General features: G+C 38.1%; 1 protein-coding gene across 7 annotated transcripts in view; it reads left to right on the plus strand.

The window, feature by feature from the left end:
• Positions 1–19,674, plus strand: part of slc8a1b (solute carrier family 8 member 1b) — a 75,022-nt gene extending 55,348 nt beyond the window's left edge. For 5 of the 7 annotated variants that reach the window (XM_056767506.1, XM_056767508.1, XM_056767503.1 and 2 more), the window contains exons 4-7: positions 6,035–6,174; positions 6,672–6,771; positions 10,830–11,105; positions 15,424–19,674. In XM_056767506.1, the coding sequence (XP_056623484.1) occupies positions 6,035–6,174; positions 6,672–6,771; positions 10,830–11,105; positions 15,424–15,800 (893 nt within the window). In that variant the 3' untranslated portion in view covers positions 15,801–19,674. The remainder of the gene's footprint in view (positions 1–6,034; positions 6,175–6,671; positions 6,772–10,829; positions 11,106–15,423) is intronic. The other 2 variants (XM_056767509.1, XM_056767507.1) reach the window with 1 other exon arrangement.
• The last annotated feature ends 7,808 nt before the right edge of the window (positions 19,675–27,482 follow it).

Here is a 27,482-nt window from a genome sequence, read left to right on the forward strand (position 1 = left end):
ATGAGAATGAAATGAAAGGTTTTCATATGCATATGTGTAAGATATGCTGTGTTAAGCTGAATACATATAATGATAGTTATTTTTTCAAGGACAAAACCGATAAAAGTGGATTTGAACCAATTAAATCAATTTATACACACATTTTGATCGTACACCCTCATATGAACCTGATTCACAGTCTTAATGTTATAAGGTAATGTGTTATTTTAAGAATAAATGAAAAACACAGCATTCAATTACCAAACTTATCACAATGCAAAAATTATTAAAAAAATTACACTTAAGATGCCACATTATTCACAGCTTAATTTACTTTCTTTTTTGTAATTATCCACATTTGCATTTTTTAAAGCTTATGTTATATGCTTAATGAGAACATGCACCACTCACACTCAGTGGCTAGAACATCATTTCAATTCATTACATTTACAGTGGTTTGTTACAGAAGTGAGTGACCTAATAACACATTATGGTTATGGTTGAAAGGCCCTAACGTGGTATAATCAGGGTTCTTTTAATGCTTTATTACGCCACAATAAATAATGCAGGAGCAACTCATTAGCTGAAATGTTACAAGCTGTTCTTTAGTCAGTTAATATTTGAGTACTTCCTGTTCACATTCAGGTATTATTCACACTCTTCGGTTATTCCTCAGTCAGTCATTGGTCAGCTTTTTCTCTACAGTTGTTCTTCATTCAGTCATTGGCCAGTTTATTCCTTTTCAGTTTTTCTTCAGTCAGTAATTGGTCAGTTTATTTCTCGTCAGCTGTTTTTTTCAGTCAGTCATTGGTCAGTTTTGCTGTGTCCCAACCCGCCTACTTATACTATGCCCTTAAAGTATGTACTGTTTTTGTTTGGAAAAGTATATACATTTTAGTGTGATGCAAGACTGTATGCACGCACTGGGACATACTAAAGCGAAACGGAAGTGGCCATTGTTGTCAAGACCAGGGGTTTTCAAACGTTTATGATGCGAGGGACCCCCAAACATAATGTATCTTTTATGAGGACCCCCTTCCTAAAATACTTATCTAAAATGGGTTAAAATAAGCGTAGTAATTTTGGATGTATAAAGCTAAACGGAAAAATCGGAATAAAAAAGGTAGAAATGTACTGTAGCAATATTCATTGCATCTTTGCAAAGACTATTTTACAAAGCCCAGTGAGTGTAATAAAGGGAAATGTAGTGGGAAAAACTCACTGTAATGATAAAACATAAATTATTCATGGGAAGTATGCATGCAGCAAGAAAGTTCTAAATGAAACAGTTATAATGTTCAGTAGATTTTCAAGAAAAGTGTTTGTCTGGTCTTTTTATTTCCCTGAGATTTTCTGGGGACCCCCCAAGAGTCTTCTGAGGGCCCCCTGGGAGTCCCTGGTTTCCGGTTTAAAAAACCCTAGCCTAGACGAATCTGTGATCCCTAACTGTCACGAACATCAAAATACAGCTCTTCATGAAATTAAATATTTATTAATTTATTATTTTGTATGTAACGTTTACTGTATACTTACAGTACATTTATTAATTTGGCGTAGCATCTATTATACACATTTTTTAATACAGTTTAGTGTCAGTAAACTCCACCCTCTCGGTGTGAGATGTGGGTAATATCAGTCGTTAAGTTCTTCATTCAGTCACTGGTCAGTTTGTTTCTCTTCAGCTGTTCTTCAGTCAGTCATTGGTCAGTTTGTTTCTCTTCAGCTGTTCTTCAGTCAGTTATTGGTCAGTTTGTTTCTCTTCAGCTGTTCTTTAGTCAGTCATTGGTCAGTTTGTTTCTCTTCAGCTGTTCTTCAGTCAGTCATTGGTCAGTTTGTTTCTCTTCAGCTGTTCTTCAGTCAGTCATTGGTCAGTTTGTTTCTCTTCAGCTGTTCTTCAGTCAGTCATTGGTCAGTTTGTTTCTCTTCAGCTGTTCTTCAGTTAGTCATTGGTCAGTTTGTTTCTCTTCAGCTGTTCTTCATTCAGTTATTGGTCAGTTTTTTTCTCTTGAGCTGTTCTTCAGTCAGTCATTGGTCAGTTTGTTTCTCTTGAGCTGTTCTTCAGTCAGTCATTGGTCAGTTTGTTTCTCATCAGCTGTTCTTCAGTCAGTCATTGGTCAGTTTGTTTCTCTTCAGCTGTTCTTTAGTCAGTCATTGGTCAGTTTGTTTCTCTTCAGCTGTTCTTCAGTCAGTTATTGGTCAGTTTGTTTCTCTTCAGCTGTTCTTCATTCAGTCATTGGTCAGTTTGTTTCTCTTGAGCTGTTCTTTAGTCAGTCATTGGTCAGTTTGTTTTTCTTCAGCTGTTCTTCAGTCAGTCATTGGTCAGTTTGTTTCTCTTGAGCTGTTCTTCATTCAGTCATTGGTCAGTTTGTTTCTCTTCAGCTGTTCTTCAGTCAGTCATTGGTCAGTTTGTTTCTCTTCAGCTGTTCTTCAGTCAGTCAATGGTCAGTTTGTTTTTCTTCAGCTGTTCTTCAGTCAGTCATTGGTCAGTTTGTTTCTCTTCAGCTGTTCTTCAGTCAGTCATTGGTCAGTTTGTTTCTCTTCAGCTGTTCTTCATTCAGTCATTGGTCAGTTTGTTTCTCTTGAGCTGTTCTTCATTCAGTCATTGGTCAGTCTGTTTCTCTTTAGCTGTTCTTCAGTCAGTCATTGGTCAGTTTGTTTCTCTTTAGCTGTTCTTCAGTCAGTCATTGGTCAGTTTGTTTCTCTTCAGCTGTTCTTCAGTCAGTCATTGGTCAGTTTGTTTCTCTTTAGCTGTTCTTCAGTTAGTCATTGGTCAGTTTGTTTCTCTTGAGCTGTTCTTCATTCAGTCATTGGTCAGTTTGTTTCTCTTGAGCTGTTCTTCATTCAGTCATTGGTCAGTTTGTTTCTCTTTAGCTGTTCTTCATTCAGTCATTGGTCAGTTTGTTTCTCTTTAGCTGTTCTTCTGTCAGTCATTGGTCAGTTTGTTTCTCTTTAGCTGTTCTTCAGTCAGTCATTGGTCAGTTTGTTTCTCTTTAGCTGTTCTTCAGTCAGTCATTGGTCAGTTTGTTTCTCTTTAGCTGTTCTTCATTCAGTCATTGGTCAGTTTGTTTCTCTTTAGCTGTTCTTCAGTCAGTCATTGGTCAGTTTGTTTCTCTTCAGCTGTTCTTCAGTCAGTCATTGGTCAGTTTGTTTCTCTTCAGCTGTTCTTCACTCAGTCATTGGTCAGTTTGTTTCCCTTCAGCTGTTCTTCAGTCAGTCATTGGTCAGTTTGTTTCTCTTCAGCTGTTCTTCAGTCAGTCATTGGTCAGTTTGTTTCTCTTCAGCTGTTCTTCATTAAGTCATTGGTCAGTTTGTTTCTCTTCAGCTGTTCTTCAGTCAGTCATTGGTCAGTTTGTTTTTCTTCAGCTGTTCTTCAATCAGTCATTGGTCAGTTTGTTTCTCTTCAGCTGTTCTTCAGTCAGTCATTGGTCAGTTTGTTTCTCTTCAGCTGTTCTTCAGTCAGTCATTGGTCAGTTTGTTTTTCTTCAGCTGTTCTTCAGTCAGTCATTGGTCAGTTTGTTTCTCTTCAGCTGTTCTTCATTCAGTCATTGGTCAGTTTGTTTCTCTTCAGCTGTTCTTCATTAAGTCATTGGTCAGTTTGTTTCTCTTGAGCTGTTCTTCAGTCAGTCATTGGTCAGTTTGTTTCTCTTCAGCTGTTCTTCATTCAATTATTGGTCAGTTTGTTTCTCTTGAGCTGTTCTTCAATCAGTCATTGGTCAGTTTGTTTCTCTTCAGCTGTTCTTCAGTCAGTCGTTGGTCAGTTTGTTTCTCTTCAGCTGTTCTTCAGTCATTGGTCAGTTTGTTTCTCTTCAGCTTTTCTTCAGTTAGTCATTGGTCAGTTTGTTTCTCTTCAGCTGTTCTTCAGTCAGTCATTGGTCAGTTTGTTTCTCTTTAGCTTTTCTTCAGTCAGTCATTGGTCAGTTTGTTTCTCTTTAGCTGTTCTTCAGTCAGTCATTGGTCAGTTTGTTTCTCTTTAGCTGTTCTTCAGTCAGTCATTGGTCAGTTTGTTTCTCTTCAGCTGTTCTTCAGTCAGTCATTGGTCAGTTTGTTTCTCTTCAGCTGTTCTTCAGTCAGTCATTGGTCAGTATTTTTCTCTTGAGCTGTTCTTCAGTCAGTCATTGGTCAGTTTGTTTTTCTTCAGCTGTTCTTCATTCAGTCATTGGTCAGTTTGTTTCTCTTCAGCTGTTCTTCAGTCAGTCATTGGTCAGTTTGTTTCTCTTTAGCTGTTCTTCAGTCAGTCATTGGTCAGTTTGTTTCTCTTGAGCTGTTCTTCAGTCAGTCATTGGTCAGTTTGTTTCTCTTGAGCTGTTCTTCAGTCAGTCATTGGTCAGTTTGTTTCTCTTTAGCTGTTCTTCAGTCAGTCATTGGTCAGTTTGTTTCTCTTGAGCTGTTCTTCAGTCAGTCATTGGTCAGTTTGTTTCTCTTCAGCTGTTCTTCAGTCAGTCATTGGTCAGTTTGTTTCTCTTCAGCTGTTCTTCATTCAGTTATTGGTCAGTTTGTTTCTCTTCAGCTGTTCTTCAGTCAGTCATTGGTCAGTTTGTTTCTCTTCAGCTGTTTTTCAGTCAGTCATTGGTCAGTTTGTTTTTCTTCAGCTGTTCTTCAGTCAGTCATTGGTCAGTTTGTTTCTCTTCAGCTGTTCTTCATTCAGTCATTGGTCAGTTTGTTTCTCTTCAGCTGTTCTTCATTAAGTCATTGGTCAGTTTGTTTCTCTTGAGCTGTTCTTCAGTCAGTCATTGGTCAGTTTGTTTCTCTTCAGCTGTTCTTCAGTCAGTAATTGGTCAGTTTGTTTCTCTTCATTTCATCTTGACCTTTAAGGTCCGTACTTCTATCATTTCTTGATTACAATATTTAAGCTTTTGTTTAGAGAGCTTTGAATGTTGTCACCTGGTGGGTTTGTGCATAGTTTGTATATTGTGGATAAAATTGTCAGCAAATACAGCAAGAAAGGGTGAAATTAGTATTTTGTTATCTAATGCATAAACCAGCAGAAGAGTGAGCAAAACATAGAGTAATTCACAATAAAAGGACAACAGACCATCTATAAGAATAAAGATGAGCAGATTAAATGGCAACAGATGAACATAAATCATCAAGATGCAGAGCGAGCGAGAGAAGGAGAGACTGTTAATGCAACAGGAGCAAGTCATTCTGCCATTAAACTGACAGTGAAGCTTCTCTGCTAATGCTTTAGGGTTCATTTGTAGCTTGAGATGTATTTATTCCATTAGATATTTCAGTTCATTTATGCAGAGGTTCCTATCTTCAAAGCTAGGAAACATTGTCATCATAACATTGTTTTATGACTATTGCCGTTGTTGGTGCAACAGTTATGCCAGCTCAGCTCGTGCACTGAAATGAAATATGGAATAGAATAGACAGTAAGAGAAAGAGAGAGATATGTGGGATGACTGAAAGGGTTTTGAAATTACATTTCGCCTGAAATCACTGGTGCTGCCCAGAGCATTTTAATTTTCTCCAACCCTTCCCCTTAGTCTATCTACGACAGCGTCTGCATGTGTATTGGGTTGGATTCCTTGAATGTAACTTAATTTTGTGTCCTTTCCAAACCTCATCATCCCTCTGTGGCTTTGGGTCTGCATCTGCTGCATCTCCTATGGCCCTTTCATTTCATGATGTGTGTGTGCGTGTGTGTTTAATTGTGGGTAATTGAATGTGCTAAACCCAAGCACATAAACAGGGGGTCGCTTACATCACACAATTGCTTACCTGAAAATCCCACTGGACCAATTGAAGTTGTAACACATGATTCAAATGAGTAGAATTCTGCCAATGACTGTGTGTGCTCTCTTATTTAAAGTATGCAGAATAGGCCCAGTTTTCACAATTTGACCAAGATGCCCTTTTTGATCGGGATCTTTAAAGTATTTTACCCCACCGAGCCAAATTCTTTCAACAAAACTGCATTTCAAAATTGACCCAGTCTACATTATCTACAAAACAGTTGATAAAAAATATTTAGAAGCACGGCACAGGGGGATTGAAACTTACAATCTTATGGTTCTAATTTTCACTTTCTAATTGGTGCTGTTATTTTCAGAAGAAGAGAAAGAGGCGGGGCAGGAAGAGGAGGAGCTACTGACAGGCGAAGAAGAACGGCGCATTGCTGACATGGGAAAGCCAATGCTCGGAGACCACGCCAAGCTTGAAATCATCATTGAGGAATCTTATGAATTTAAGGTATTTATAGCTACATGAATTATGTAAAATCACACGACTAAGCCCACAAAGCCACTTACATAGTATAATACAATTATATACATTTTCCAATTAGTATGCATTTTGTCCAATTGAATCCTCTCAAGAATGAGAAAGGTGTTCCCCCAATACCACCTTCCTACGTAGCAAGTAGTAAATCACAAAATTCATAGTGTGTGTCGACCATCTTTTCCAAGAAAATAATTCTTCTTTCTAATAGAAAAATAAGACACACAAATCTGGTTGCCAGATAAACATATATCCACACATGAACTCTAGCCCACACACTCTTGCCGGGCACGCTCTGATCCCACACACACTTCACTGCAGGGCGGAGCAGAGAGCAGTCAAAAGCACTCAACCGGCCGCACATCGTCTGAAGTGTGTACGTATATGTGCGTGCACACTTGTGGATGTCATTTCTGTTGCACTTAATAATAAGTGCTCGTCCGTGTTCTTTGTGTGTTCTCTCTCTGTAGAACACAGTTGATAAGCTAATAAAAAAGACAAACTTGGCTCTTCTGGTTGGCACCAACAGCTGGAGGGATCAGTTCATTGAGGCCATCACAGTGAGCGCTGGTGAGTATGCTTGTGAGCATTCATATGTTTAGTTAGGGCTTCATCTTATTTATCACTGAACCGTTTAAAATATATATTTTCATCATTTCAATGATTTCCTGACATTCGAGTAGGCAATTATAATGCAACAAGTTTTGTGCTTTTGAGGATGGATTCTCAATGTGTTATTGTTAAACATGACTGAATTAAAACTGAAAGACTTAAAACATTAAACTGACAGTAAGAACAATTAAGTATAATATAAATTCACATTTTGATTCACATGTAAATAATCCATTACCGCAAGTAAAACGTGGCTCTGGAACCATCTATATTTTTACTTACCAAATAAGTCATTAACAAAAATAAAACATGATAAATATAGTTTACTCAAGAAAGCTAAGCATTCCTAAATTAAGGAAACAATTACATAGGATCATGTGCAAAGGAAATACAGTGGATCACAGTGGTGTGCATTATAGCACTGCATGATGTCCGAGTACGTCACAGTAATTGCTTCCATTGTTAACCCCATTTGTAAGTCGCTTTGGATAAAAGCCTCTGCTAAATGACTAAGTGTAAATATAATTAAATAAATTAAGTATTACAAAGGAAATTTCCTAATGATTCCTGTAAAGTTTGTAACAGAACAGTCCGAAGGCAGAAAGTTAAATCTGCGTCTTGTTTACATTATATTGTTTTTTACGCGGTACTCAAGGGGCCCCCCTGGCGGAGTAGGGGCCTTATGCAACTTGCATAGTTTGCGTATATGAGGTTCTGTTTGTAGCCAAATCAACGAAAATGCGCGAGCATTCTAAAGCACAATTGGGATGTTTCTCTCCAAACAGTGTTTAAAGTTGTATTTATAATATTAATAAAGCACTGCTATGAAAACACCAAAACCGTAGAAAGGCAATTAACTCGCGAAACATCCTGGGTTTAAAATTGTTCTTTCTCAGTGTTCATCAGCACAAAGAAATTTATACAGATTCTGAATAGCTCGAGGGTGAGTAAATCATGACAGAATTTTTTTGGGGTGAACAGTCCCTTCAAAGGGATACTTTAGCCCAAATGAAATCGCCCACATGTCATTCCAAGCCTGTTCTTGTGCAAATCAAAGATGAACTACTCTTTAAACAGAATGTAAATTGGTGTAAAAATATCTCATCTGTGCATATCTCTTGCGGTGCAAACGCAGTCTGATAGACCTGTTATCTTACATATTATGTTGTTAACAAGAAAAGAAACCCATTTACTACACTCGATTTGTTTTGTTTTCTATTATTGACTGTTCAGTAAATTGGAAAAGCAATATTTCAAGACTGATGCACGTGAAATTAAGCTCAGCAGCCTCATTTCAAGACATTCCTCTGTGCAAAGGAGAACGAAGAAAGTGTGCAAACAGTAAGAAATTGTAGCACAGATGAAGCGGGGAAAGAGAAAGGCGAGACGGAGAGAGGGAAGTTTATTTTTTCTGAAGTAATTAGCACTCGCAGCACGACCTCAGAGAGAAGAGAATGAGAGAGCGATGCTAGAGTCTACTGTGTTTTTGTGTGTGTGGACCAGGTGATGGTGACTTAGTGATTCACACTTGAACACCTCTCAGTGTGCCAATTTGTGCTCTGGGGCAAAGCAAGGTTAAAAGCATGTGTGTGTGTGCGTGTGTGTGTGTGTGTGGTTCTCTGTTGTCAGACCTGACCTGTAATCACCTGCACACTACTGTAGACATTCAAGCATGGACTTCTGTCAGACCCCTCACAGCAGATAGACTTATCCAGTGTCATACAGCATCTATTTGCTTCAGTTGTCAAGTTTTTAAAACATTTTTTTTTTAAAGAATTAATTAGTGCATTTAAAACAGTTTTGTTTAGTTTTTTTTCTTTCTCAGTACATCAACAGTATGTTTTCTACTTGTGGGAGAGTTGTTTCCAAGATGATTTGGATTGTCCCCGGGGTGTTGGTTTGCGTGCTAAGGTGTTGTGAGTGTTTTTCTGACTATCTGCAGCCACTTAAAGGGATAGTTCACCCAAAATTGAAAATTCTCTCATCATTTACTTACCTTCAAGTTGTTCCTAACCTGCATACATTTTGATTGTTTAGTTGACACACAAAGAAAGATATTTGGAAGAATGTTACCAACTGAGATTTCTAAGGCACCATTCTATATATTTTTAGGATCTGTTGAACACAAAATGAGATATTCTAAAGAATTTAGGATAAACAGTTCTGGGGCACATTTGACTACCATTAGATTTTTTTTCTACTACTGTATGGTAGACAATGATGCCCCAGAAATCTCAGTTGCTAACATTTTCTGAAATATCTAGTTTGCGTTTTACAAGAGAAATATATTGATATAGGTTGAGTCATTTGGTTGAGTAATTCATGACAGCATTTTCATTTTTGGGTGAAATATCCCTTTAAAACTATATGCCTGGTATGGTTTGGGTCCCTCCTTTATAACAGATGTACTGTTTCAGTCACATTATGCACAATTTGACGTGTCATTAGAATTATGAGGAGCGAGTTACATACTAAAGTTGGGGTTAGTGGGGTTTGGGTTCACAAACCCAAAGTCTGAGGTATGTAAAGAGAAAGTGCTGTTTTTGCTGGGAATACTCTGATGTTTAGATTCGCACAGATATCTGAACACATTCAAAAATGGAAAAAGGAACATTTCTTATCTAATGCTACTGAGAAAATATATTTTCCATGACTTTTATCAGGACACAAAGTACACACACAAACAGACACACACATAAAGAGACAAAGAAACTCAAAAGGTTGGCAACTAATGGCAGTAAATTGAAGAGCTTAAAGTTTAAAAGCTTTTTTAAATGTCAGACTCTGTAGCACAGCAAAAGGATTTATCTGGAAGATAAGAATGATGTAAACACAACATGAATACTGTGTGTTTATGTGTGTGTACTTATCTGTAGTGTGGAGGCAAAATTGTGCCCAGAAGATGAATCTGAAAACCTCAGTTTAGGGACGTTTGGGGGCGTCCCTGCCTGAGTCAGAATTTTTATAGCAATAACTGTTCGCTTTCCATCAAATCTATCTAAATAAATATCTCTTACAGCTTGCTTGCATTTGTGCAACACATTTGACATACCTGCACATGTTTTAATGTAACTATACGTTTTTAAGCATATTTTGGGGTATGTTTTCCAGCCTTAGCATTTTTTTGATCAAGAATCGTATGTAATCCGCCTTTGCCGTCAGAACAGAATGTCCAAAAGATGACTCAAGCCACCATGTCTTGCTGTGAGCTGCTGTGTGAATAAGAGAGATTTCTGAACATCCTGTAGCATCTTATCACACTTTAAAGGAATAGCCTCACCTGTCAGCCACCTGTGTGTGGGCGTGCCGCGTGTGTAAGCTGCTCTCTTTGCTCTCTCAAGGAAACACAGCACCAACAGAATATCAAACAGATTAGATCCTGTCCCCGAGCACACGAGCGTCTCACGCGTGCTCTACATATCTAAAGCAAGCTCATTTTCTGTTATTTGTTTAATGCTTCTCTTAATGTAATACCTGCAAGAGTCTGTGTGCGTACATGTGTGTGAGACTTCAGACATGAATAATTTGTATGTATGTGACTCATTAAAAACTAATCTTTCTTTCCTTCTTAAGAAACCGAAATGTGAGCGGGGCTTGCGAGAGTGTTGCTATCTATTTGCAAGGGTCTTTGAATGGTTGTCATGGTGGTTTGCATCCTGGCCCAATATGCACAAAATGTACTTTTATTTCTCTTATATTAGCAAATATCGGTTTTATTTCAATATTTAAAAAAATAAGCAAACATAAAACAAATCGCTCACAAAAGCAAATCATAGACGTACATTGACAGCGTTTTGTAAATCTATGGATTTTTTTAACACTAAAGGCCATTGCACATTGAGTCTGAAATTTGCGTCCGAAATTTTCACAAAGCATCCGAATTTTTGTGTTTTTGTGAGTGGGAGGGGTCCAAAAAAGTTGGGAACCCCTGGTCTAAAGGGTATCTTTCATGTGACTTACAAAAATACTTGGTGGTTCTTTGCCGTATTTTCTGACCATTCCTCGACTTTCTCCAGGCGAGGACGACGACGAAGAAGAATGCGGAGAGGAGAAGCTTCCTTCCTGTTTCGATTACGTCATGCATTTCCTCACCGTCTTCTGGAAAGTTCTCTTCGCCTTCGTCCCGCCCACCGACTACTGGAACGGTTGGGCCTGTTTCGTGGTGTCTATCATGATGATTGGCCTTCTGACAGCTTTCATAGGAGATCTGGCATCCCACTTTGGTTGCACCGTCGGGCTGAAGGACTCCGTCACCGCTGTTGTGTTCGTGGCATTGGGCACTTCGGTTCCAGGTAAGAGATATACAGTAAAAAACACAAAATTTCAGCCACCCTTGTATACATTTTCATTTCCATACTGCCATTTATTATAGAATTTACGATGTCCATGGTCTTGTGTGTGTGAAGGGCTATGATTATGATATATCATATAATTACGTGGAGTACGGCACCTTGCTACATTGCGCCCCATATATTACCCTCATCAGTCATGATAACTGTTATTTAAGACTGGAGAATGAAACACACACCACTACGCTCATGAACACGAGAGAAATACACACGCTAAAGAGATTCAGTTTGCCGGAAGCACGGTATGTTCACCATGTTTAGTATTCCAGACACACTGGACTGCTCATAGAAGAAACGCTGAGAGTGCAGAGAAGAAATATTGCCTCCCTCTTTTCATTATCTGTCCCTCTATTTGACTTCTTTTATCTTCACACCCCTTCCATAGGTTTGGCTGTTTCAGCTACACACATTACTAGCTGGTGTATAAAATTAAGCTTGTAGCAAAGCGATCTGTAGACTCTCATTGTCGAATGTTATTGAACAAGTAGAATGAGGCTCAGCGTTGTGTTTCAGCGTGAAAGCGCACAAGGTGGGGTTTATAAAAAAGATTTAGTGAGTGTGGTGTGACATTACTGATGTGTCTGAATGGGAGTAAATCCCTACAGCCATGTTCAGACATCTAGATAACCTTCTTCAGAAATAAAAGCTGTTACAGCTGCAAATAGCCGAGCATAAAAGTGCTGATGGTTTCAAATAAATGTAAAATTATTAGGGCTGTTCAATGATATGTCGCAACATATGTACTGTGCTTATTAATTGTGTACTTATAAATATATGCACACATGATTGTATTTTAGAAAAATATACAAATTATTAATAGTTTATATGTCATTTCAATTATATATAAATGTAAATAAATAATAAGAAATGAAGAGCTTGTTTCCAAAATGAGACGTTTAAAAGAAATCTAAAATCATGTTTTTTATTATGTTTTCTAACGTTTTAATGTGTTAGTTTTTATGAGTTATAATGGCTAATATCAAAACAAAGCAACTGCAGTTGATTGATATAAATTGGAATGCACAATAAAAAAACATGTTTTATGAGTTAACGCGTTTTGGAAATAAACACTTCATATATTTCCTAAATTTATGTGTACATGTATGTGTTTATAAATACAAAAATAATATTCACAGTGCACAAACATATATTATTAAGTAAACACAAACTTTATTCTGGATGCCATTAACCGTGATTAATCATTAAACAGCCCTAAACATGATAATATGAGGGTTTGCATACGCCCTCTTTCATTCCTTTAATTGAATTAAGACTTTAAGACTTTTGATTTCTTCTGGATTTTTATTTATTTAATTTCTAGTGCACGAATGAATGTAGTAAACATTCCTATACCCTTTCAGTATGAGCGAGAGCATCAGTTAAACGTTAATGGCGTGCACAAAATCACATTTCCATTCATCTGTTTGCTTGTTCTATACTCACTTCAAAAAATAACCTGAACGCTTCGTCATCACATCGACAGATTTTTTCTGCTTTTGATTGATTCCAATTGTGCTTTTGAGCACAGTTTGACAATGACAAACTTTGCGGTATTGAACGGTTAGCAAATGTGTCAATCTGTTGCTAGATGTAAGCCAGTATGACTCAAAAAACGTCCAATTAGCCGAGCGCTCAGTCAGAAAGCAGGCGAATGTACGTTGACTGATAAGCTTGCTTTTGAACAGAAAACAAAGCTTGTAGATTCAGCATACAGTTACATCTATGAATTATACAGCGTACTGCATATCTATGAATTATTAAATGGCTCAATTAATTTGAAATTGTAATGGATTTCTAGGAGCCAGATTACTGATGTACGTCGCCTGAATGCAGTCCTGCTAATGCGCTGTTGTGTGAAAGGTTTATTATAAGGATTTTTGGCTCTGTGGACTGAATATTTTTTAGCTTGCTTTGTTTTTTTCTAACGTAATGTCTAAACAGTGCTGTATGTCACTATAATGGCCTTTACAGACTCATATTGACTGTGTGGCAGAGGCACAGACACATTTATAGTAGAGAAAGTGTTCATTTTAAAGTCTATGTGGTAGTTTGAATTTGTCTCCATGTGCAAACTTAAGCGGTTTGTGGTCTGTAACAGTTTCAAAGTCTGGAACAGTTTTCAACGTCGATCCGTTTTAACTCGGGAATGATTAACTGAGATAAAGCTTTACATCGACTTGACACCCACGTTAGCGGCAGTTGTCGTCCGCACGCTGCCAGGCTGTTTGGCAGGACTCAACACCAGACTGGGTGTTAGCTGAGTCTTAACTGAGAATTTCCATGGTAATGCCATGGAAACGGCTCCTTCCAGGCTGTTGTTTACAGCAACATACGAGAACGGCGAAGGATAGCGAAAAGGAAAATCTGAGTTCAGAGATGAGTGTTTACTGTAAACCCTCACTTTGACCTTGACTTTATGGTCCTGGACTGTGTCAACTCCTGCAGATGTCTGCACATGCCAGTGAGTCATTTTTGGTCCGTACATTCGAATAAAAGATGGGTGGATTTAACCCATGGTCAGGTCAAATGTGGACATTTTCTATGTTCATTTAACACAACAGTTGGGTTTTTTCCTTTTTGACCCAATCATGGCTTGAAAACATTCCAGCGGACATTGAATGCACTAAGAGAGCTGATACTTTTTTCAGATTTGCAAAAGTTTTTGCAGCGAAATTAGAACAATTTTCACGATGAAACATTTGTCATCACTTCCTTAACCTCATTTTATTTTCAAAACCCGTAAGGTTTTCATCCAATATTGTTTTTCATTTGAACATTGATGGTCATAATTGTGACCCTGGATCACAAAACCAGTCTTAAGTGGCACGGGAATAATTTTAGTAAATGCTCAAAAGACATTGTATGTATTTCTGTCATGCCGAAAATCCTTAGGATATTAAGTTAATATCATGTTCCATGGAGATTTTTTTTCTCCCCTAAATAAACAAAACTTATTTTTGTGAGTGGATAGCTTGCTAAAGTGCCTCTGATTAACAACTTAAAATGCGATTTTCTCAATATTTCGATTTTTTTGCACCCTTGTGTTCCAGAGGTTTAAACGGTTGTATCTCCGAAAAATTGACCCATAAGACTGGTTTTGTTGTCCAGGGTCAAAGTTTATATATTTCCAAAGAACCGGATGAATCCTAACCATTTAATATAGTTTTGTTTTGTAGTTTTATTAATATTTTTTTTTTATGTTATGTTATGTTCATTTTAGCTTAATTATTAGGAATTTTATTTTATGCTTTTTGTCAATGTATTATTTATTTGTTTATTTTTATGTTGCCATTTAAGATAAACTTAATTTAATATAATTTTAGTTTTTGTTTAATATTATAATGTTAGTGCCTTAAACTTATTTAAACGTTTATCTGTTTTTCCCCAAAATTTTAGGCCGATATTTGATTTGATTAAAATAAAACAGAAACATTTTCGAATGTAGAGGTCTGCGCGGGACAGTTTTTTTCATTCCGCTCCCACCCGCTATCTGCTTAGAACGATTTTCGTCCCGACCCGATGGATCCCGCAAAATTTAGATCTTGTTTCCGGATCTCACATTTAAATTTCTCCATAACAAATATAAAATGCGCTATAGAAAAACCTATCAGACGCAAGCACATAACAAAATTGCTAAGAATTAAACTAAAATAAACATGAAAAATATAAAAATAAAAGCTATGTCAAAATATCAATCAAAAAAGAAAACTACAATAACTATAATCCTTTTTATCAGAATTCCTTTATATTCCACATGTTATTTGAGATTCTGAATGAGAATCTACATTAATATGAATGTGTGAATATTAGAGTGTGTCCACAGAATAGCAAAACCATTAAATGAGAAAAATGGCTTCCTGTGACTGCCAGCAGCAATATCAACACATCAAGAGCGGTCCAGGAGGGTTATACGTTCTGCACTACATTACCAAAGCGAGAGAGCGAGGAAGATTAAAAGAGACGGAGGAAGAAAGAGTTAGAAAGGAAGTAAATGTGTCTGGGATTATTTAGAGGCTTTTTCTTCTTCTATCCTACTACTGCCAAATGCACAATCAGCATCCTGATGGTTTCTGAGCTGTCTGGAATGGATCAGCCTGTTAGCATACAGCTTTCTCTAAAGCAGAAGCCACATTGTTTATTTCAGTGTTGAGTTCAGAGGTTAACCATGCTGTTATTACTAAATTACAAATGAGGTGGTGGAGCAAGAGTGCGAAGATATGTGTGTGTGTAGTAACATGAAATGTTCTCTTCTTCACCTCAGACACCTTTGCTAGTAAAGTGGCTGCGATCCAGGACCAGTACGCCGACGCGTCCATCGGAAACGTGACGGGCAGCAACGCCGTGAACGTGTTCTTGGGCATCGGAGTGGCGTGGTCCATCGCCGCCATCTACCACAACTCCAAGGGCCGCGAGTTCCGAGTGCAGCCGGGCAGCCTGGCGTTCTCCGTCACCCTCTTCACCATCTTCGCCTTCATCTGCGTGGCGGTGCTCATGTACCGCCGCCGGCCCGACATCAATGGCGAGTTGGGGGGTCCGCGGACTGCTAAAGTGCTGACCACCATGCTTTTCGTCAGCCTCTGGCTCCTCTACATTCTGTTCTCCTCTCTGGAGGCATACTGCCACATCAAGGGCTTCTAAACACGCACTCGCACACACATGCACACTCAGAACTACACTATTTCACGCAGTGACACACACGTTCATGCATAAAGATCATAAGAATGAAGACTATACACAGCTGAGGAAGGCAACAGCGGAGGACCCGGTTTTGGGTTGATGCGGATAATATCCGCAAACCATAGGCCAGTTTTTTGTTTTGTCCACACGCCACTTCTACATCATCATCTTTTTTTTGTTTATTGTGTTTTGAATGACGGCATCTGATAGGACGGTCTTTCCACAGTGTGGATCACAGCGTATAGACTATGACAGCTTGCTACCTTTAACTACTGTAGATGTGCTATTTAAGTCGAAACCAGACAGCAGACGCTGGCCTGCGGAGCAACCTGGAATCTGTAAGCTCATGGATTTCTGGGTAATGTAGTTCAGTGGCTTTTTTCTGTGTTTTTTGCTTTGTTTTGAGTGAGCCGTAATGCACTTTGCCTGTGTGATAGAGATGCAGGCTTCTAGAATCTGTAGACACATTTTTCATTGTTTTCGGAGTGGTCGTAACGTCTTGGAGATTTTCACAATAAGCTTAATGTCGCTTTCAAGAGCAGCTCCTAGGGACTAGTTCCTGTGAAGGCCAGTTTTTATCACCGTTAACTTTTTTGCATTCAACAGCTGAGATAAGTACAAGATTTAGAAGAGTTCAGTAGAGAACGATCTAATCTCTCCTAGCACTAAGCTTTAGAGACCAGAGATGCACCGGTGCATTTCAGTTAAGAGCCCTGAAATGACAGCCAGAAGGATTGTGAGGTGCTATTGAGAGCTTTGGAGACACATTGATTTTTATCTAATAGCGTGAATATTTCGACATACTGCAGTTTGTTAAAGATTGGATTCATTTATGCAAGCACTGTTGACTGATGGAAAACCTGTGAGGTCAGTATAAAGTGAGATATCTATCTCTAACAGTTCAATTAAATGGCTATCAAAGGCTTTTGTCAACATCACATCAAGAGTTTACAATGAAGACTGTTACTTTATGTCTAAACGTACACACACTACACAAACGTACACTACACTTTCATGTTTTTCCAACGCGCAGTCATACACATGCAAGCATGCGGAAGTGGTAGTCTTTGCTTGACAAACTTGCTAGATATACCGTACGGTCAGACACACACACACTCATCTAAGTGGAGTTTACGAGGGCTCTCCCTCCACCCCGGCCGAGAGCGCTTCTTTGTACTTTGTAGATTCGCTGCATATGAAGCTGTAAGGTATCGTAGAGTAGCGGTTTTAGACATAAGTCGTTTTTTTAAGGCAGAAATCGTAGAACCTGAATTTGACTCTAAACAATAGCATGGGCCCAACATAAATCATAAAATCTGACCCGTTTCCTAAAGTAGCTTTGGCTTAAATTTTGAAATGAGAATTTTTCACACTCCTTTCCAAAGTTAGATTCATTGAGCCAAGTCAAAAAAGTAATGTGTACTTAATGGGGCGCAGTAGATGTGACGTCCACATATTGGGCTCCATCTATTGTGTAGGGAATTTGCTAAAGGGAAGGATTTTTCTCATGGAGAACCGTGCCACAGCCCCTGAAGTAGGTTTTGTATCTGAAATCGTATGTTGTTTTTACCCACACCAACATGTACTTGCAAGGATTAAGAGGCCTTGGTCACATTTCTTATGGGTGTTTATATCTAATTCAAGGGACCTCCGCCTCTTTCACTGCATAAGAACAGCAACTTTTCTTGTGATGGAGCGTCTCGGGTGTTTTGAAATGTGTAGCTTGATTTTGAAAAAGAATAGCTGAATGCCTGTTTTGCTTTAGTTTTGTTTGTTTTACATGTTTTAATGAAAGGAAGCTATTGTACCAGCTCCAGGGCTTTCCGTTAGGAAACCTCAATGATCTTCAGTACTTGATGAAGACGGCCTGCTGTTGCTTGCTAATTCTAAGCTCCACCAGAACGACACTACAAACGAAAAACAATCAATATAAAAACACACACAGACGTTTTCCTGAAGCCTAATATCTATTTAACCAATAAACAAAAAAAGGAAAATGGGGTTTGGTGAAACCATGTGAATTACAGCCATACTCTTAAGGTCTGCCTAGAAGACTTTCACGAACTCTCGCCGTGCGTGCTGCCTGCTGGCACTGAGCTGGAGGCGTGTCTACACTCACGGGCGTGTCCGACGTACAAGGCGTTCGAACTGTACATGGTCTCTATGGTTTATACTGTATATGTATTTGCTGGGGGTCGACAATTGTACGTCTGTGCTCTGCGGTTATGGGTGTGTCTGTAAATCGGGGCGTGACTGCATTCGCCCCTGTGAAACATAGCCCCTCCCCTATGCCCCACCCCTTGTTTGCCATGTCCATATTTGGAATGTTAATGTGCTTCGTGTTGACAATGCATGGATGCTAACCTGTCTGTATATAGTACGCAGAATTTCCTTCATTAATGTAGTCGACAGAGGTTTGAAAGCTGTATAAATATTCTGATGTTTGTTTGTTTGCTTGTTTTTCTTTTTAATAAGTTTCATTTGAATGTGTTTGTTTTTTCTTTTGATTATTTTGAACTTGCACATGTATAATAAAAAGGCAGTATCTGTCGTTGAATACCAGCGCACAGTTGCATGACCACATGTACAAACATAGGAAGCAATATATCTTGGTTGTTGCTGTGGTTATATTATTTAACAGTATAAAATAGTTTGTCACTAAAGAGTTCAGATGTGTATGTATATACTGTACAGCAGAGTGAAGACTGGCATTATTACAAGAGAGAGAATACAACATATTTATTCGAGACCTTTACGAACATGAGAATGACAAATATTGCCTTTTGGATTGATTGTTGCAGAGCTTTGTTTGTTCTGTTTTATCTTTGCTGAGCAGTGTGTGCGGCTGTATATGTGTGTGTACCTGGACCGGAGCAGTGTGTGGTATCGGTAAGATTTAAGGGAACAAAAAAAACATTTTGTGTTTGCTCTGAGTCTGTGAACCATCTGGAGAACGTCTGTAAACGTTAGGAGAACGTGTGTGAAACGTCAGGTTAACGTTTGCTTCATGTATGTCTTACATTCCTCTACTCCCCCCTTCTCCTCACTGCTCAGATGGACTGTAGTTTTTCAGGGGTTTAATACTAATCTTTGATCATATTATTTCTTCTTCTCCCTCTCTCTCTCTCTCTCTCTCAAATCCAAGGCCTCATGAACATGTTGCATTAATGTGGCCAGTGCTGAAACTACATAGGCTGTGTGTTGTAAAAACCGCAGAAGTGTATATGTGTGAAGAATTTCTTTAGTTAGCGTGTATACTGTATGTGTGTATATGAGTACATGTCACTTATTTATAATGAATAATATGTATAAAGGTTTGCGAAAACATCTAAACAACGGCCGAAAGCTCTCACGCCAAAGCAGGACCGAATGTATTGTCTGTCCGTGTAATAGCTGGACTAAATGAAGGAAGTTTTATTATATTATCTGTCTTGCACAGATGGAGGGGCTCGAGTCATTGTTTGTGTACAATCGACATACGCTAATGCTGTGAGTCATGTTAATGCAAAGTGTGTGTGGCCTTAGTGTGTCTTACACGCTCATAAGCTTATTAAAGCTTTCTCTATTGTCCTGCTCAACTTCGCTCTCTCTTTCTCTCTATCTCTCTCTCTCGTCTCTTCTTTATTTTCTGTTGCACTTTTTGCTGTTTCGTTTTTGATTGTTAGGTTGTTTTAATTTCAAACTGAATAATTGACATTTTTGGGTTTGTTTTTGTTTTGACTTATTTGAGTTGTTTGTGTTGCACTCAATCTAATAAGATGGACGTCCACTAACTGTGATTGCTCCCTTAGTACACCTCTACACAGGAAATAAAGTTTGGGATATCCTGTTTAGAGCCAAAGAGCTGCTCTGTGTCTCTTTTTATGTTTGTATGATTTTGTGATGTTCTCACACACTACACATATGTCATCAGTATGTTTAAATGAACCAGCAATGATTATGGGATTGATCATCAGTGAACACACATAATGGGCCAATGAAAAGTACAATCTTACAATTTTAAGGTGTCTGCCAAATTTTTTTTACTTTTAAACGCAGTGTATAATGTTGCCGTGTTTGAACGTAAGCAGTCTGCCAAGTTGTAAATCTGAAGCTGAATGAATAACAATGTTATTGGCTTGAAAAAGGGAGTCGACTCTGAATCACGCAAACGAGTCGTTCCTAGTTCGATTCACAAACTGCCGCAGATTTAGGTCACTACATATGGTCCCCGTCTACGTTTTGCTAGGACTGCACACGAAAACTTCACTCTTCTCCCTCAAACACTGCAGCTCGTGAGGGTCATTCACGGTAGACCAATCACAGCAGACTCGACCATCTGACCAATCACATCAGACTAGACTAGTAAAGGAGGGATTAGACAAATGAATTGCGCAACGAATCATTTGAGAGTTTGTCGAGAAGTAGGGTAAGAATAAATGCCTTTTATTACGAAATAATAGTGTATTTACACCTTCTATGTACATAAATTTGTTGTTGGATGCTACATAAACCAAATAGGACCTTAAAAATCCCTAGTTATGTTCTCTATAATAATCTAAATTCTCTCATCTAATTAATTACAGAGACATTTACACGTACAGAACATAAAGCCACAGAGAAACCATAAGGTATTTCTGAGCTTTTAACAATGGGCAGACAAATAAGTTGAAAACATTAAATCAAATTGTACTGAACTATAAAAAAGTGCAGTATTATAAAACATTCAACAGTGTTAACTCGCTTCATGTTTGTTCATCAATACAGTCAATTCTTAAAGACCCAGAAATTGGAATTTGATCATTTGACTGTATTGTTCTACACTTTCGTACATAGAAAACAACGTGAGAAATTTGGAAGAATGTCTGTATACAAAAATGTCATATAGAGTGCTTAAAAGAACATTTCACCCAAAAAAGAAAATTCTGTCTTCATTTACTAAAATTACTACAAATCTGTATAAACGTCTTTGTTCTGATGAACACAGAGAGAGAGATACTTGGAAGAATGCTTGTAACCGAACAGTTCTTGACCTCCATTGACTTCCATAGAAGGAAAAATTGCTTTATAAATTTATTTTTTCTGTTGAACACAAAGAAGAATGTAGATCAGCATAAAGTTCTAGAGCACTTTTACCATTGTCATTTGTCCTACTGTGGTAGTCAATGGTGGCCAATAACTGTTTGGTTACAAGCATTCTTCCAAATATCATTCCCTGTGTTCATCAGAACAGTAAGTGATGACTCAGTTTTTTTTTGTCTAAAAAGACATTGAATTAAGTGAACTATAGAGGTTTTGTTCATCTTGAAGCATGACAAGCTCTGATGACCTTTTATAGTCTTTTAAAATCAATTCCTTTGTGTTCCTTGAAAGAATGAAAGCCATGCGAATAGTTTTTTCATGTTATTAATCAAATCTTTCATCTCATAGATTAGTGACTTTATACAGTAACAAATGAGATTCCATTAACGTAATTGTCTTTTAAAATAAACAATATACAGCTCATCGCAATGCTGCAATGACTCCTACAGTAGTTGAAAGTTTCAATAGCACTAGTGTGTTGGGCTAACATATGTATATCATCACAAATAAACCCTGAGGCTCTGCACTGATTTCAGATCAGCAGGTGTGAAATGCACTGCAGCGTGATACAGTATATGTGAAAGCAGGATGAGATTACCAGCCATATTATTCAAATGGGCCCATATATCATCCATCACCCAACACACACACGCTCACACACTATTTTTCATTCCTTTGATATGTATGAGTGCATGTTTTCCACAACATTTCTGTGCCTCTTTCGTTTAGTGATTTAGTTATCATATCACTGTTTGATGTTGGAATAAATGTTACAAGAGATATTAAAAGCAGAACATTCAGTTTTCACAGCGAGTCTGCCTAAATGCTTTTCATTAAATGTAAAAAATTCACTGACTGGATGCATTTGTGTCACATCCAAAAGTAAAAGGGTGTTTCCAGACCAATGGTCTTTATGAAAGAGCATGTGCCAGCAAACAGGACACATTTTATTCATAATTCAATTTTTTCTCTATTTGTCTATTCATTCATGTACTATTTACAATTTCTTTAAAGGGGAGTTTGCCATTTGAATATACCATCAGAGATGTTGTTCGGTTATTAGCTGCTTTTTAATACTTAGTTTGTGCCTCATTTATAAACACATCTGATTGAAATGGCACAATCCTGGAAAGCATAAAGAGTTTTTTAAATGTCACACGAATGCCATTCAGTGCTCTGTGTGTGTGTGTGTGAATGCACCCTACAATGTAGAGGGCTTGTTGTGGTGACTTGTGTGCCACTCTAAATAACGTAGGCAAAGATTATACACACACATAGCACACTTTGGACTTAAACAGCAGTAATGTGTTCGTGTTAAGCACTTAATGTTGAAGGTTATAAGAGGACAGAGTGTTTAGAAGGTATAAGACAGGTCTGTGCTCTTTATGGGTTATTATACAGCTTGTTCACTTACTTTAATAACAGCAGGTTTTTATTTAGAGGCTGTAGGAGATGTCTCAGTTCTGACTGTGTGTCTTAAAGGGGTCTTATGACACGGCTAAAACGAATATTATCGATGTTTTAGATGTAATGTAATGCGTATACACGGTTGAAGGTTCAAAAACGCTGCATTTCCACATAACGTGCATGTTTGTATCTCTTCTTTGCCCGCCTCTCTGAAACGCACAGATTTTATACAAAGCTCATCGCTCTTTAAAAGTATAAATACATTTTTCTATTGGAGTCAATGGGGGGCAAGATCTGTTTGGTTAAAAGCATGGCATTTTTAATGACCCGCTGTAGTCAGGACCTCGGTTTAACATCTCAACCGAAGGACAGCACTTTTTTATAGTATAGAGACCCCATAACTATACTGATGCATTAGGACCCACACAGAGCACAGGGTGAGCGCCCCCTGCTGGCCTCACTAACACCTCTTCCAGCAGCAACCTAGCTTTGCCAGGCGGTCTCCCATCTAGGTACTGACCAGGCTCAGCCCTGTTAGCTTCAGTGGGCAACCAGTCTTGGGCTACAGGGTTACATGGTTGCTGAATATTATCATTTGTTTTAGCTGTAATGGAATGCATATAGACAATTTAAGCTGTATTTCCACACACTGTGCATGTTTGTATCTCCTCTTTGCCTGCCTCTCTGAAACACACAGATTTTTTACAAAGCTCATCGCTCTTAAAAGCGAGACACAGGTTTTCACGCCATATGACCCCTTTAAACTGGAAAAACGTCTTTAAAGGGATACTTCACCCAAAAAAATAAAATTCCGTCATCATTTACTCACTTTCAAGTTGTTCCAAATTTGTTTAAATTTCTTTGTTCTGATGAACACGTAGAAAGATTTTTGGAGGAATTCGTATAACTAGATTTTGCTCCCCAGTGACAACATAGTAGGGAAAAGTACAATGGTAGTCAAAAGTGCCCCAGAACTGTTTGCTGTCCTATGTTCTTTAAAATGTCGTCTTTTGTGTTCAACAGAACAAAAAAAAAAGATAAATAAATAACATTTTCTATGGGAGTCGATGGGGGACAAGATCTGTTTGGTTATAAGCATTCTTCCAAATATCTTTTTCTTTGTCCATCAAAACAAAGAGATTTCTACAGATTTAGAACAACTTGAAGGTGAGTAAATGATGAAAGAAATTTTTGGATGAAGTGTCCCTTTAAATGCACCACTTATGTAATGTAATTGTCCAATAATCATCCCTTATTAAAATACACTAATTTCTGATTTCAATGCATAATCTACACTTCATAATGTACTCTCACAGTCTTTTTTTTTTTTACAAAAGGCTAAAATAAAACAAATTAAGCAATTCTGTGTCTCTTAACATAATATTGTCATTAGTCCCATTCATTACAACATGAAGCCTTTGATTTCAATTGTTCACCTATAATTATTTAAAATTTCCCCTTCTTTAATCACTGACATTTATTATTTTACTGTCCTTCTGTAGATTTGCAAAATGGTTTCTTCACCAATCAAGTCGTAAATGATTATTGTATTTATAATTATTTTACATTTTATTTAATTTGTGTGCAACTTAGGTCAGACGTATTAAAATTGATTAAGAAAACACACGTGAGTAAGACATCACTAAGACATTATTGAGATATCTTCTTTGTTCAGTAATTATTTGTGCAGCATTTTATTGCAACGTGATTAACAATCTAGCAGCCTTTCATTTATGATGCCCCTCTACTCGAACCCTCTGTTGTTAAACGGACCATATCAGAATAAAAGATGCAGACGCAGGGCTGTATATCATGCCATGACCTGCCATTTTAAACAATGGAGCATTTAGTATGTATCGAGGAGCTAATTATTCTGCTCGGTGCTTTCCGAAAAGTGTATTAATGTTCTCTTTCTACATGGATACATCTAATACTTTGCCCCAGTGAAGTGAAGCCAACATTAACATTTACGGAGAATACGGGATAAAAGAGATTAAATATGAAAACTGTGTCAAAACGAGGATGAGAGAGGTGATGTTTATCAGTGCTGGGATCTGTTTCTCTCTTCTCATCTCTTCATACCTCTGATAATAGTGTTAAATGAAGCTCAGAAGACACATATATTATATTATACTATATTTGTCTGGTGCCTTCAGGTGCTGTCATTATTCTTCAAGTCAATCACTATTCTGCACTGTCACTATTCTAGAAGTAGGATATTATTGTGCACTGTCAGTTTTCCACAAGCAAGATAACTTATGTGCTGTCACTGGTCTGTAAGTAGATCACATATGCTTCCACTGCTGATGTCGCTGTTCTGTAAGTGGAACACTATTCTGCATTGTCAGAATTATATAAGTGGAACACTATTTTTTACTGTCACACTACAGTGTAAGAAGAACACTATGATGTATGTAGAATACTGTCACTGTTCCATAAGAACTCTATTCTGTTCTGTCAGTGTTTTATAAGTAGAACACTATGCTGTGCTGTCAGTATTCTAGAAGTAGAACGCCGCTGCACACCGTAAGTGTTCTACGGATAGAACACTGTTTTGCACTGTCAGTGTTCTACAGGCAGATCACTCTCCAATGCTGCCATTACTCTAACAAAATTCTGCACACTCAGTATTCTTCAAGTATGTTGTGCTATAAGTTGAACACTACTGAACGCTGCTAGTGTTCTACAAACACTACTCAGCGCTGTCAGCATTCTACAAGTACTGTACACTAAACTGTATTCCATAAGTAGAACACAACTGGGCACACTCAGTATTCTTCAAGTGGAAAACTATTCTGCTCTGTCGTGAACTGTCATTATATGAGTGGAACACTATTCTATGCTGTCAGGATTCTATAAGTAAAACACTACTGTGGACTTGTCAGTTCTATGAGTGGAACACTGTTCTATGCTGTCACGGCACTGTAAGTAGAACTCTATTAAACCCTGTCAGTGTTCTACAAATAAAACACTATTCTGCACTGTCCGTATTGTATGAGTGGAACAATATGTTGTCACTGCTCTGTCGTGAACTGTCATTATATGAGAGGAACACTATTCTATGCTGTCAGGATTCTATAAGTGAAACACTACTGTGGACTTGTCAGTTCTATGAGGGGAACAATGTTCTATGCTGTCACTGCACTGTAAGTAGAACACTATTCTGTCATTATATGAGAGGAACACTGTTCTATGCTGTCACTGCACTGTAAGTAGAACACTATTCTGTCATTATATGAGAGGAACACTATTCTATGCTGTCAGGATTCTATAAGTGAAACACTACTGTGGACTTGTCAGTTCTATGAGTGGAACACTGTTCTATGCTGTCACGGCACTGTAAGTAGAACACTACTCAACGCTGTCAGTGTTCTACAAGTATAACAACACTATGTTGTCAGTGCTCTGTCGTGAACTGTCATTATATGAGAGGAACACTATTCTATGCTGTCAGGATTCTATAAGTAAAACACTACTGTGGACTTGTCAGTTCTATGAGTGGAACACTGTTCTATGCTGTCACGGCACTGTAAGTAGAACACTACTCAACGCTGTCAGTGTTCTACAAGTATAACACTATTCTGCACTGTCCGTATTCTATGAGTGGAACACTATGTTGTCAGTGCTCTGTCGTGAACTGTCATTATATGAGTGGAACACTATTCTATGCTGTCAGGATTCTATAAGTGAAACACTACTGTGGACTTGTCAGTTCTATGAGAGGAACACTGTTCTATGCTGTCACTGCACTGTAAGTAGAACACTACTCAACGCTGTCAGTGTTCTACAAGTATAACACTATTCTGCACTGTCCGTATTCTATGAGTGGAACACTATGTTGTCAGTGCTCTGTCGTGAACTGTCATTATATGAGAGGAACACTATTCTATGCTGTCAGGATTCTATAAGTAAAACACTACTGTGGACTTGTCAGTTCTATGAGTGGAACACTGTTCTATGCTGTCACTGCACTGTAAGTAGAACACTATTCTGTCATTATATGAGTGGAACACTGTTCTATGCTGTCACGGCACTGTAAGTAGAACACTACTCAACGCTGTGAGTGTTCTACAAGTATAACACTATTCTGCACTGTCTGTATTCTATGAGTGGAACACTATGTTGTCAGTGCTCTGTCGTGAACTGTCATTATATGAGTGGAACACTATTCTATGCTGTCAGGATTCTATAAGTAAAACACTACTGTGGACTTGTCAGTTCTATGAGTGGAACACTGTTCTATGCTGTCACGGCACTGTAAGTAGAACACTACTCAACGCTGTCAGTGTTCTACAAGTATAACACTATTCTGCACTGTCCGTATTCTATGAGTGGAACACTATGTTGTCAGTGCTCTGTCGTGAACTGTCATTATATGAGTGGAACACTATTCTATGCTGTCAGGATTCTATAAGTGAAACACTACTGTGGACTTGTCAGTTCTATGAGAGGAACACTGTTCTATGCTGTCACTGCACTGTAAGTAGAACACTACTCAACGCTGTCAGTGTTCTACAAGTATAACACTATTCTGCACTGTCCGTATTCTATGAGTGGAACACTATGTTGTCAGTGCTCTGTCGTGAACTGTCATTATATGAGAGGAACACTATTCTATGCTGTCAGGATTCTATAAGTAAAACACTACTGTGGACTTGTCAGTTCTATGAGTGGAACACTGTTCTATGCTGTCACTGCACTGTAAGTAGAACACTATTCTGTCATTATATGAGTGGAACACTGTTCTATGCTGTCACGGCACTGTAAGTAGAACACTACTCAACGCTGTGAGTGTTCTACAAGTATAACACTATTCTGCACTGTCTGTATTCTATGAGTGGAACACTAGGTTGTCAGTGCTCTGTCGTGAACTGTCATTATATGAGTGGAACACTATTCTATGCTGTCAGGATTCTATAAGTAAAACACTACTGTGGACTTGTCAGTTCTATGAGTGGAACACTGTTCTATGCTGTCACGGCACTGTAAGTAGAACACTACTCAACGCTGTCAGTGTTCTACAAGTATAACACTATTCTGCACTGTCCGTATTCTATGAGTGGAACACTATGTTGTCAGTGCTCTGTCGTGAACTGTCATTATATGAGAGGAACACTATTCTATGCTGTCAGGATTCTATAAGTAAAACACTACTGTGGACTTGTCAGTTCTATG

This window comes from Triplophysa dalaica, chromosome 15 (genome assembly GCF_015846415.1).
Source record: "Triplophysa dalaica isolate WHDGS20190420 chromosome 15, ASM1584641v1, whole genome shotgun sequence".
Classification (NCBI taxonomy): Eukaryota; Metazoa; Chordata; class Actinopteri; order Cypriniformes; family Nemacheilidae; genus Triplophysa; species Triplophysa dalaica.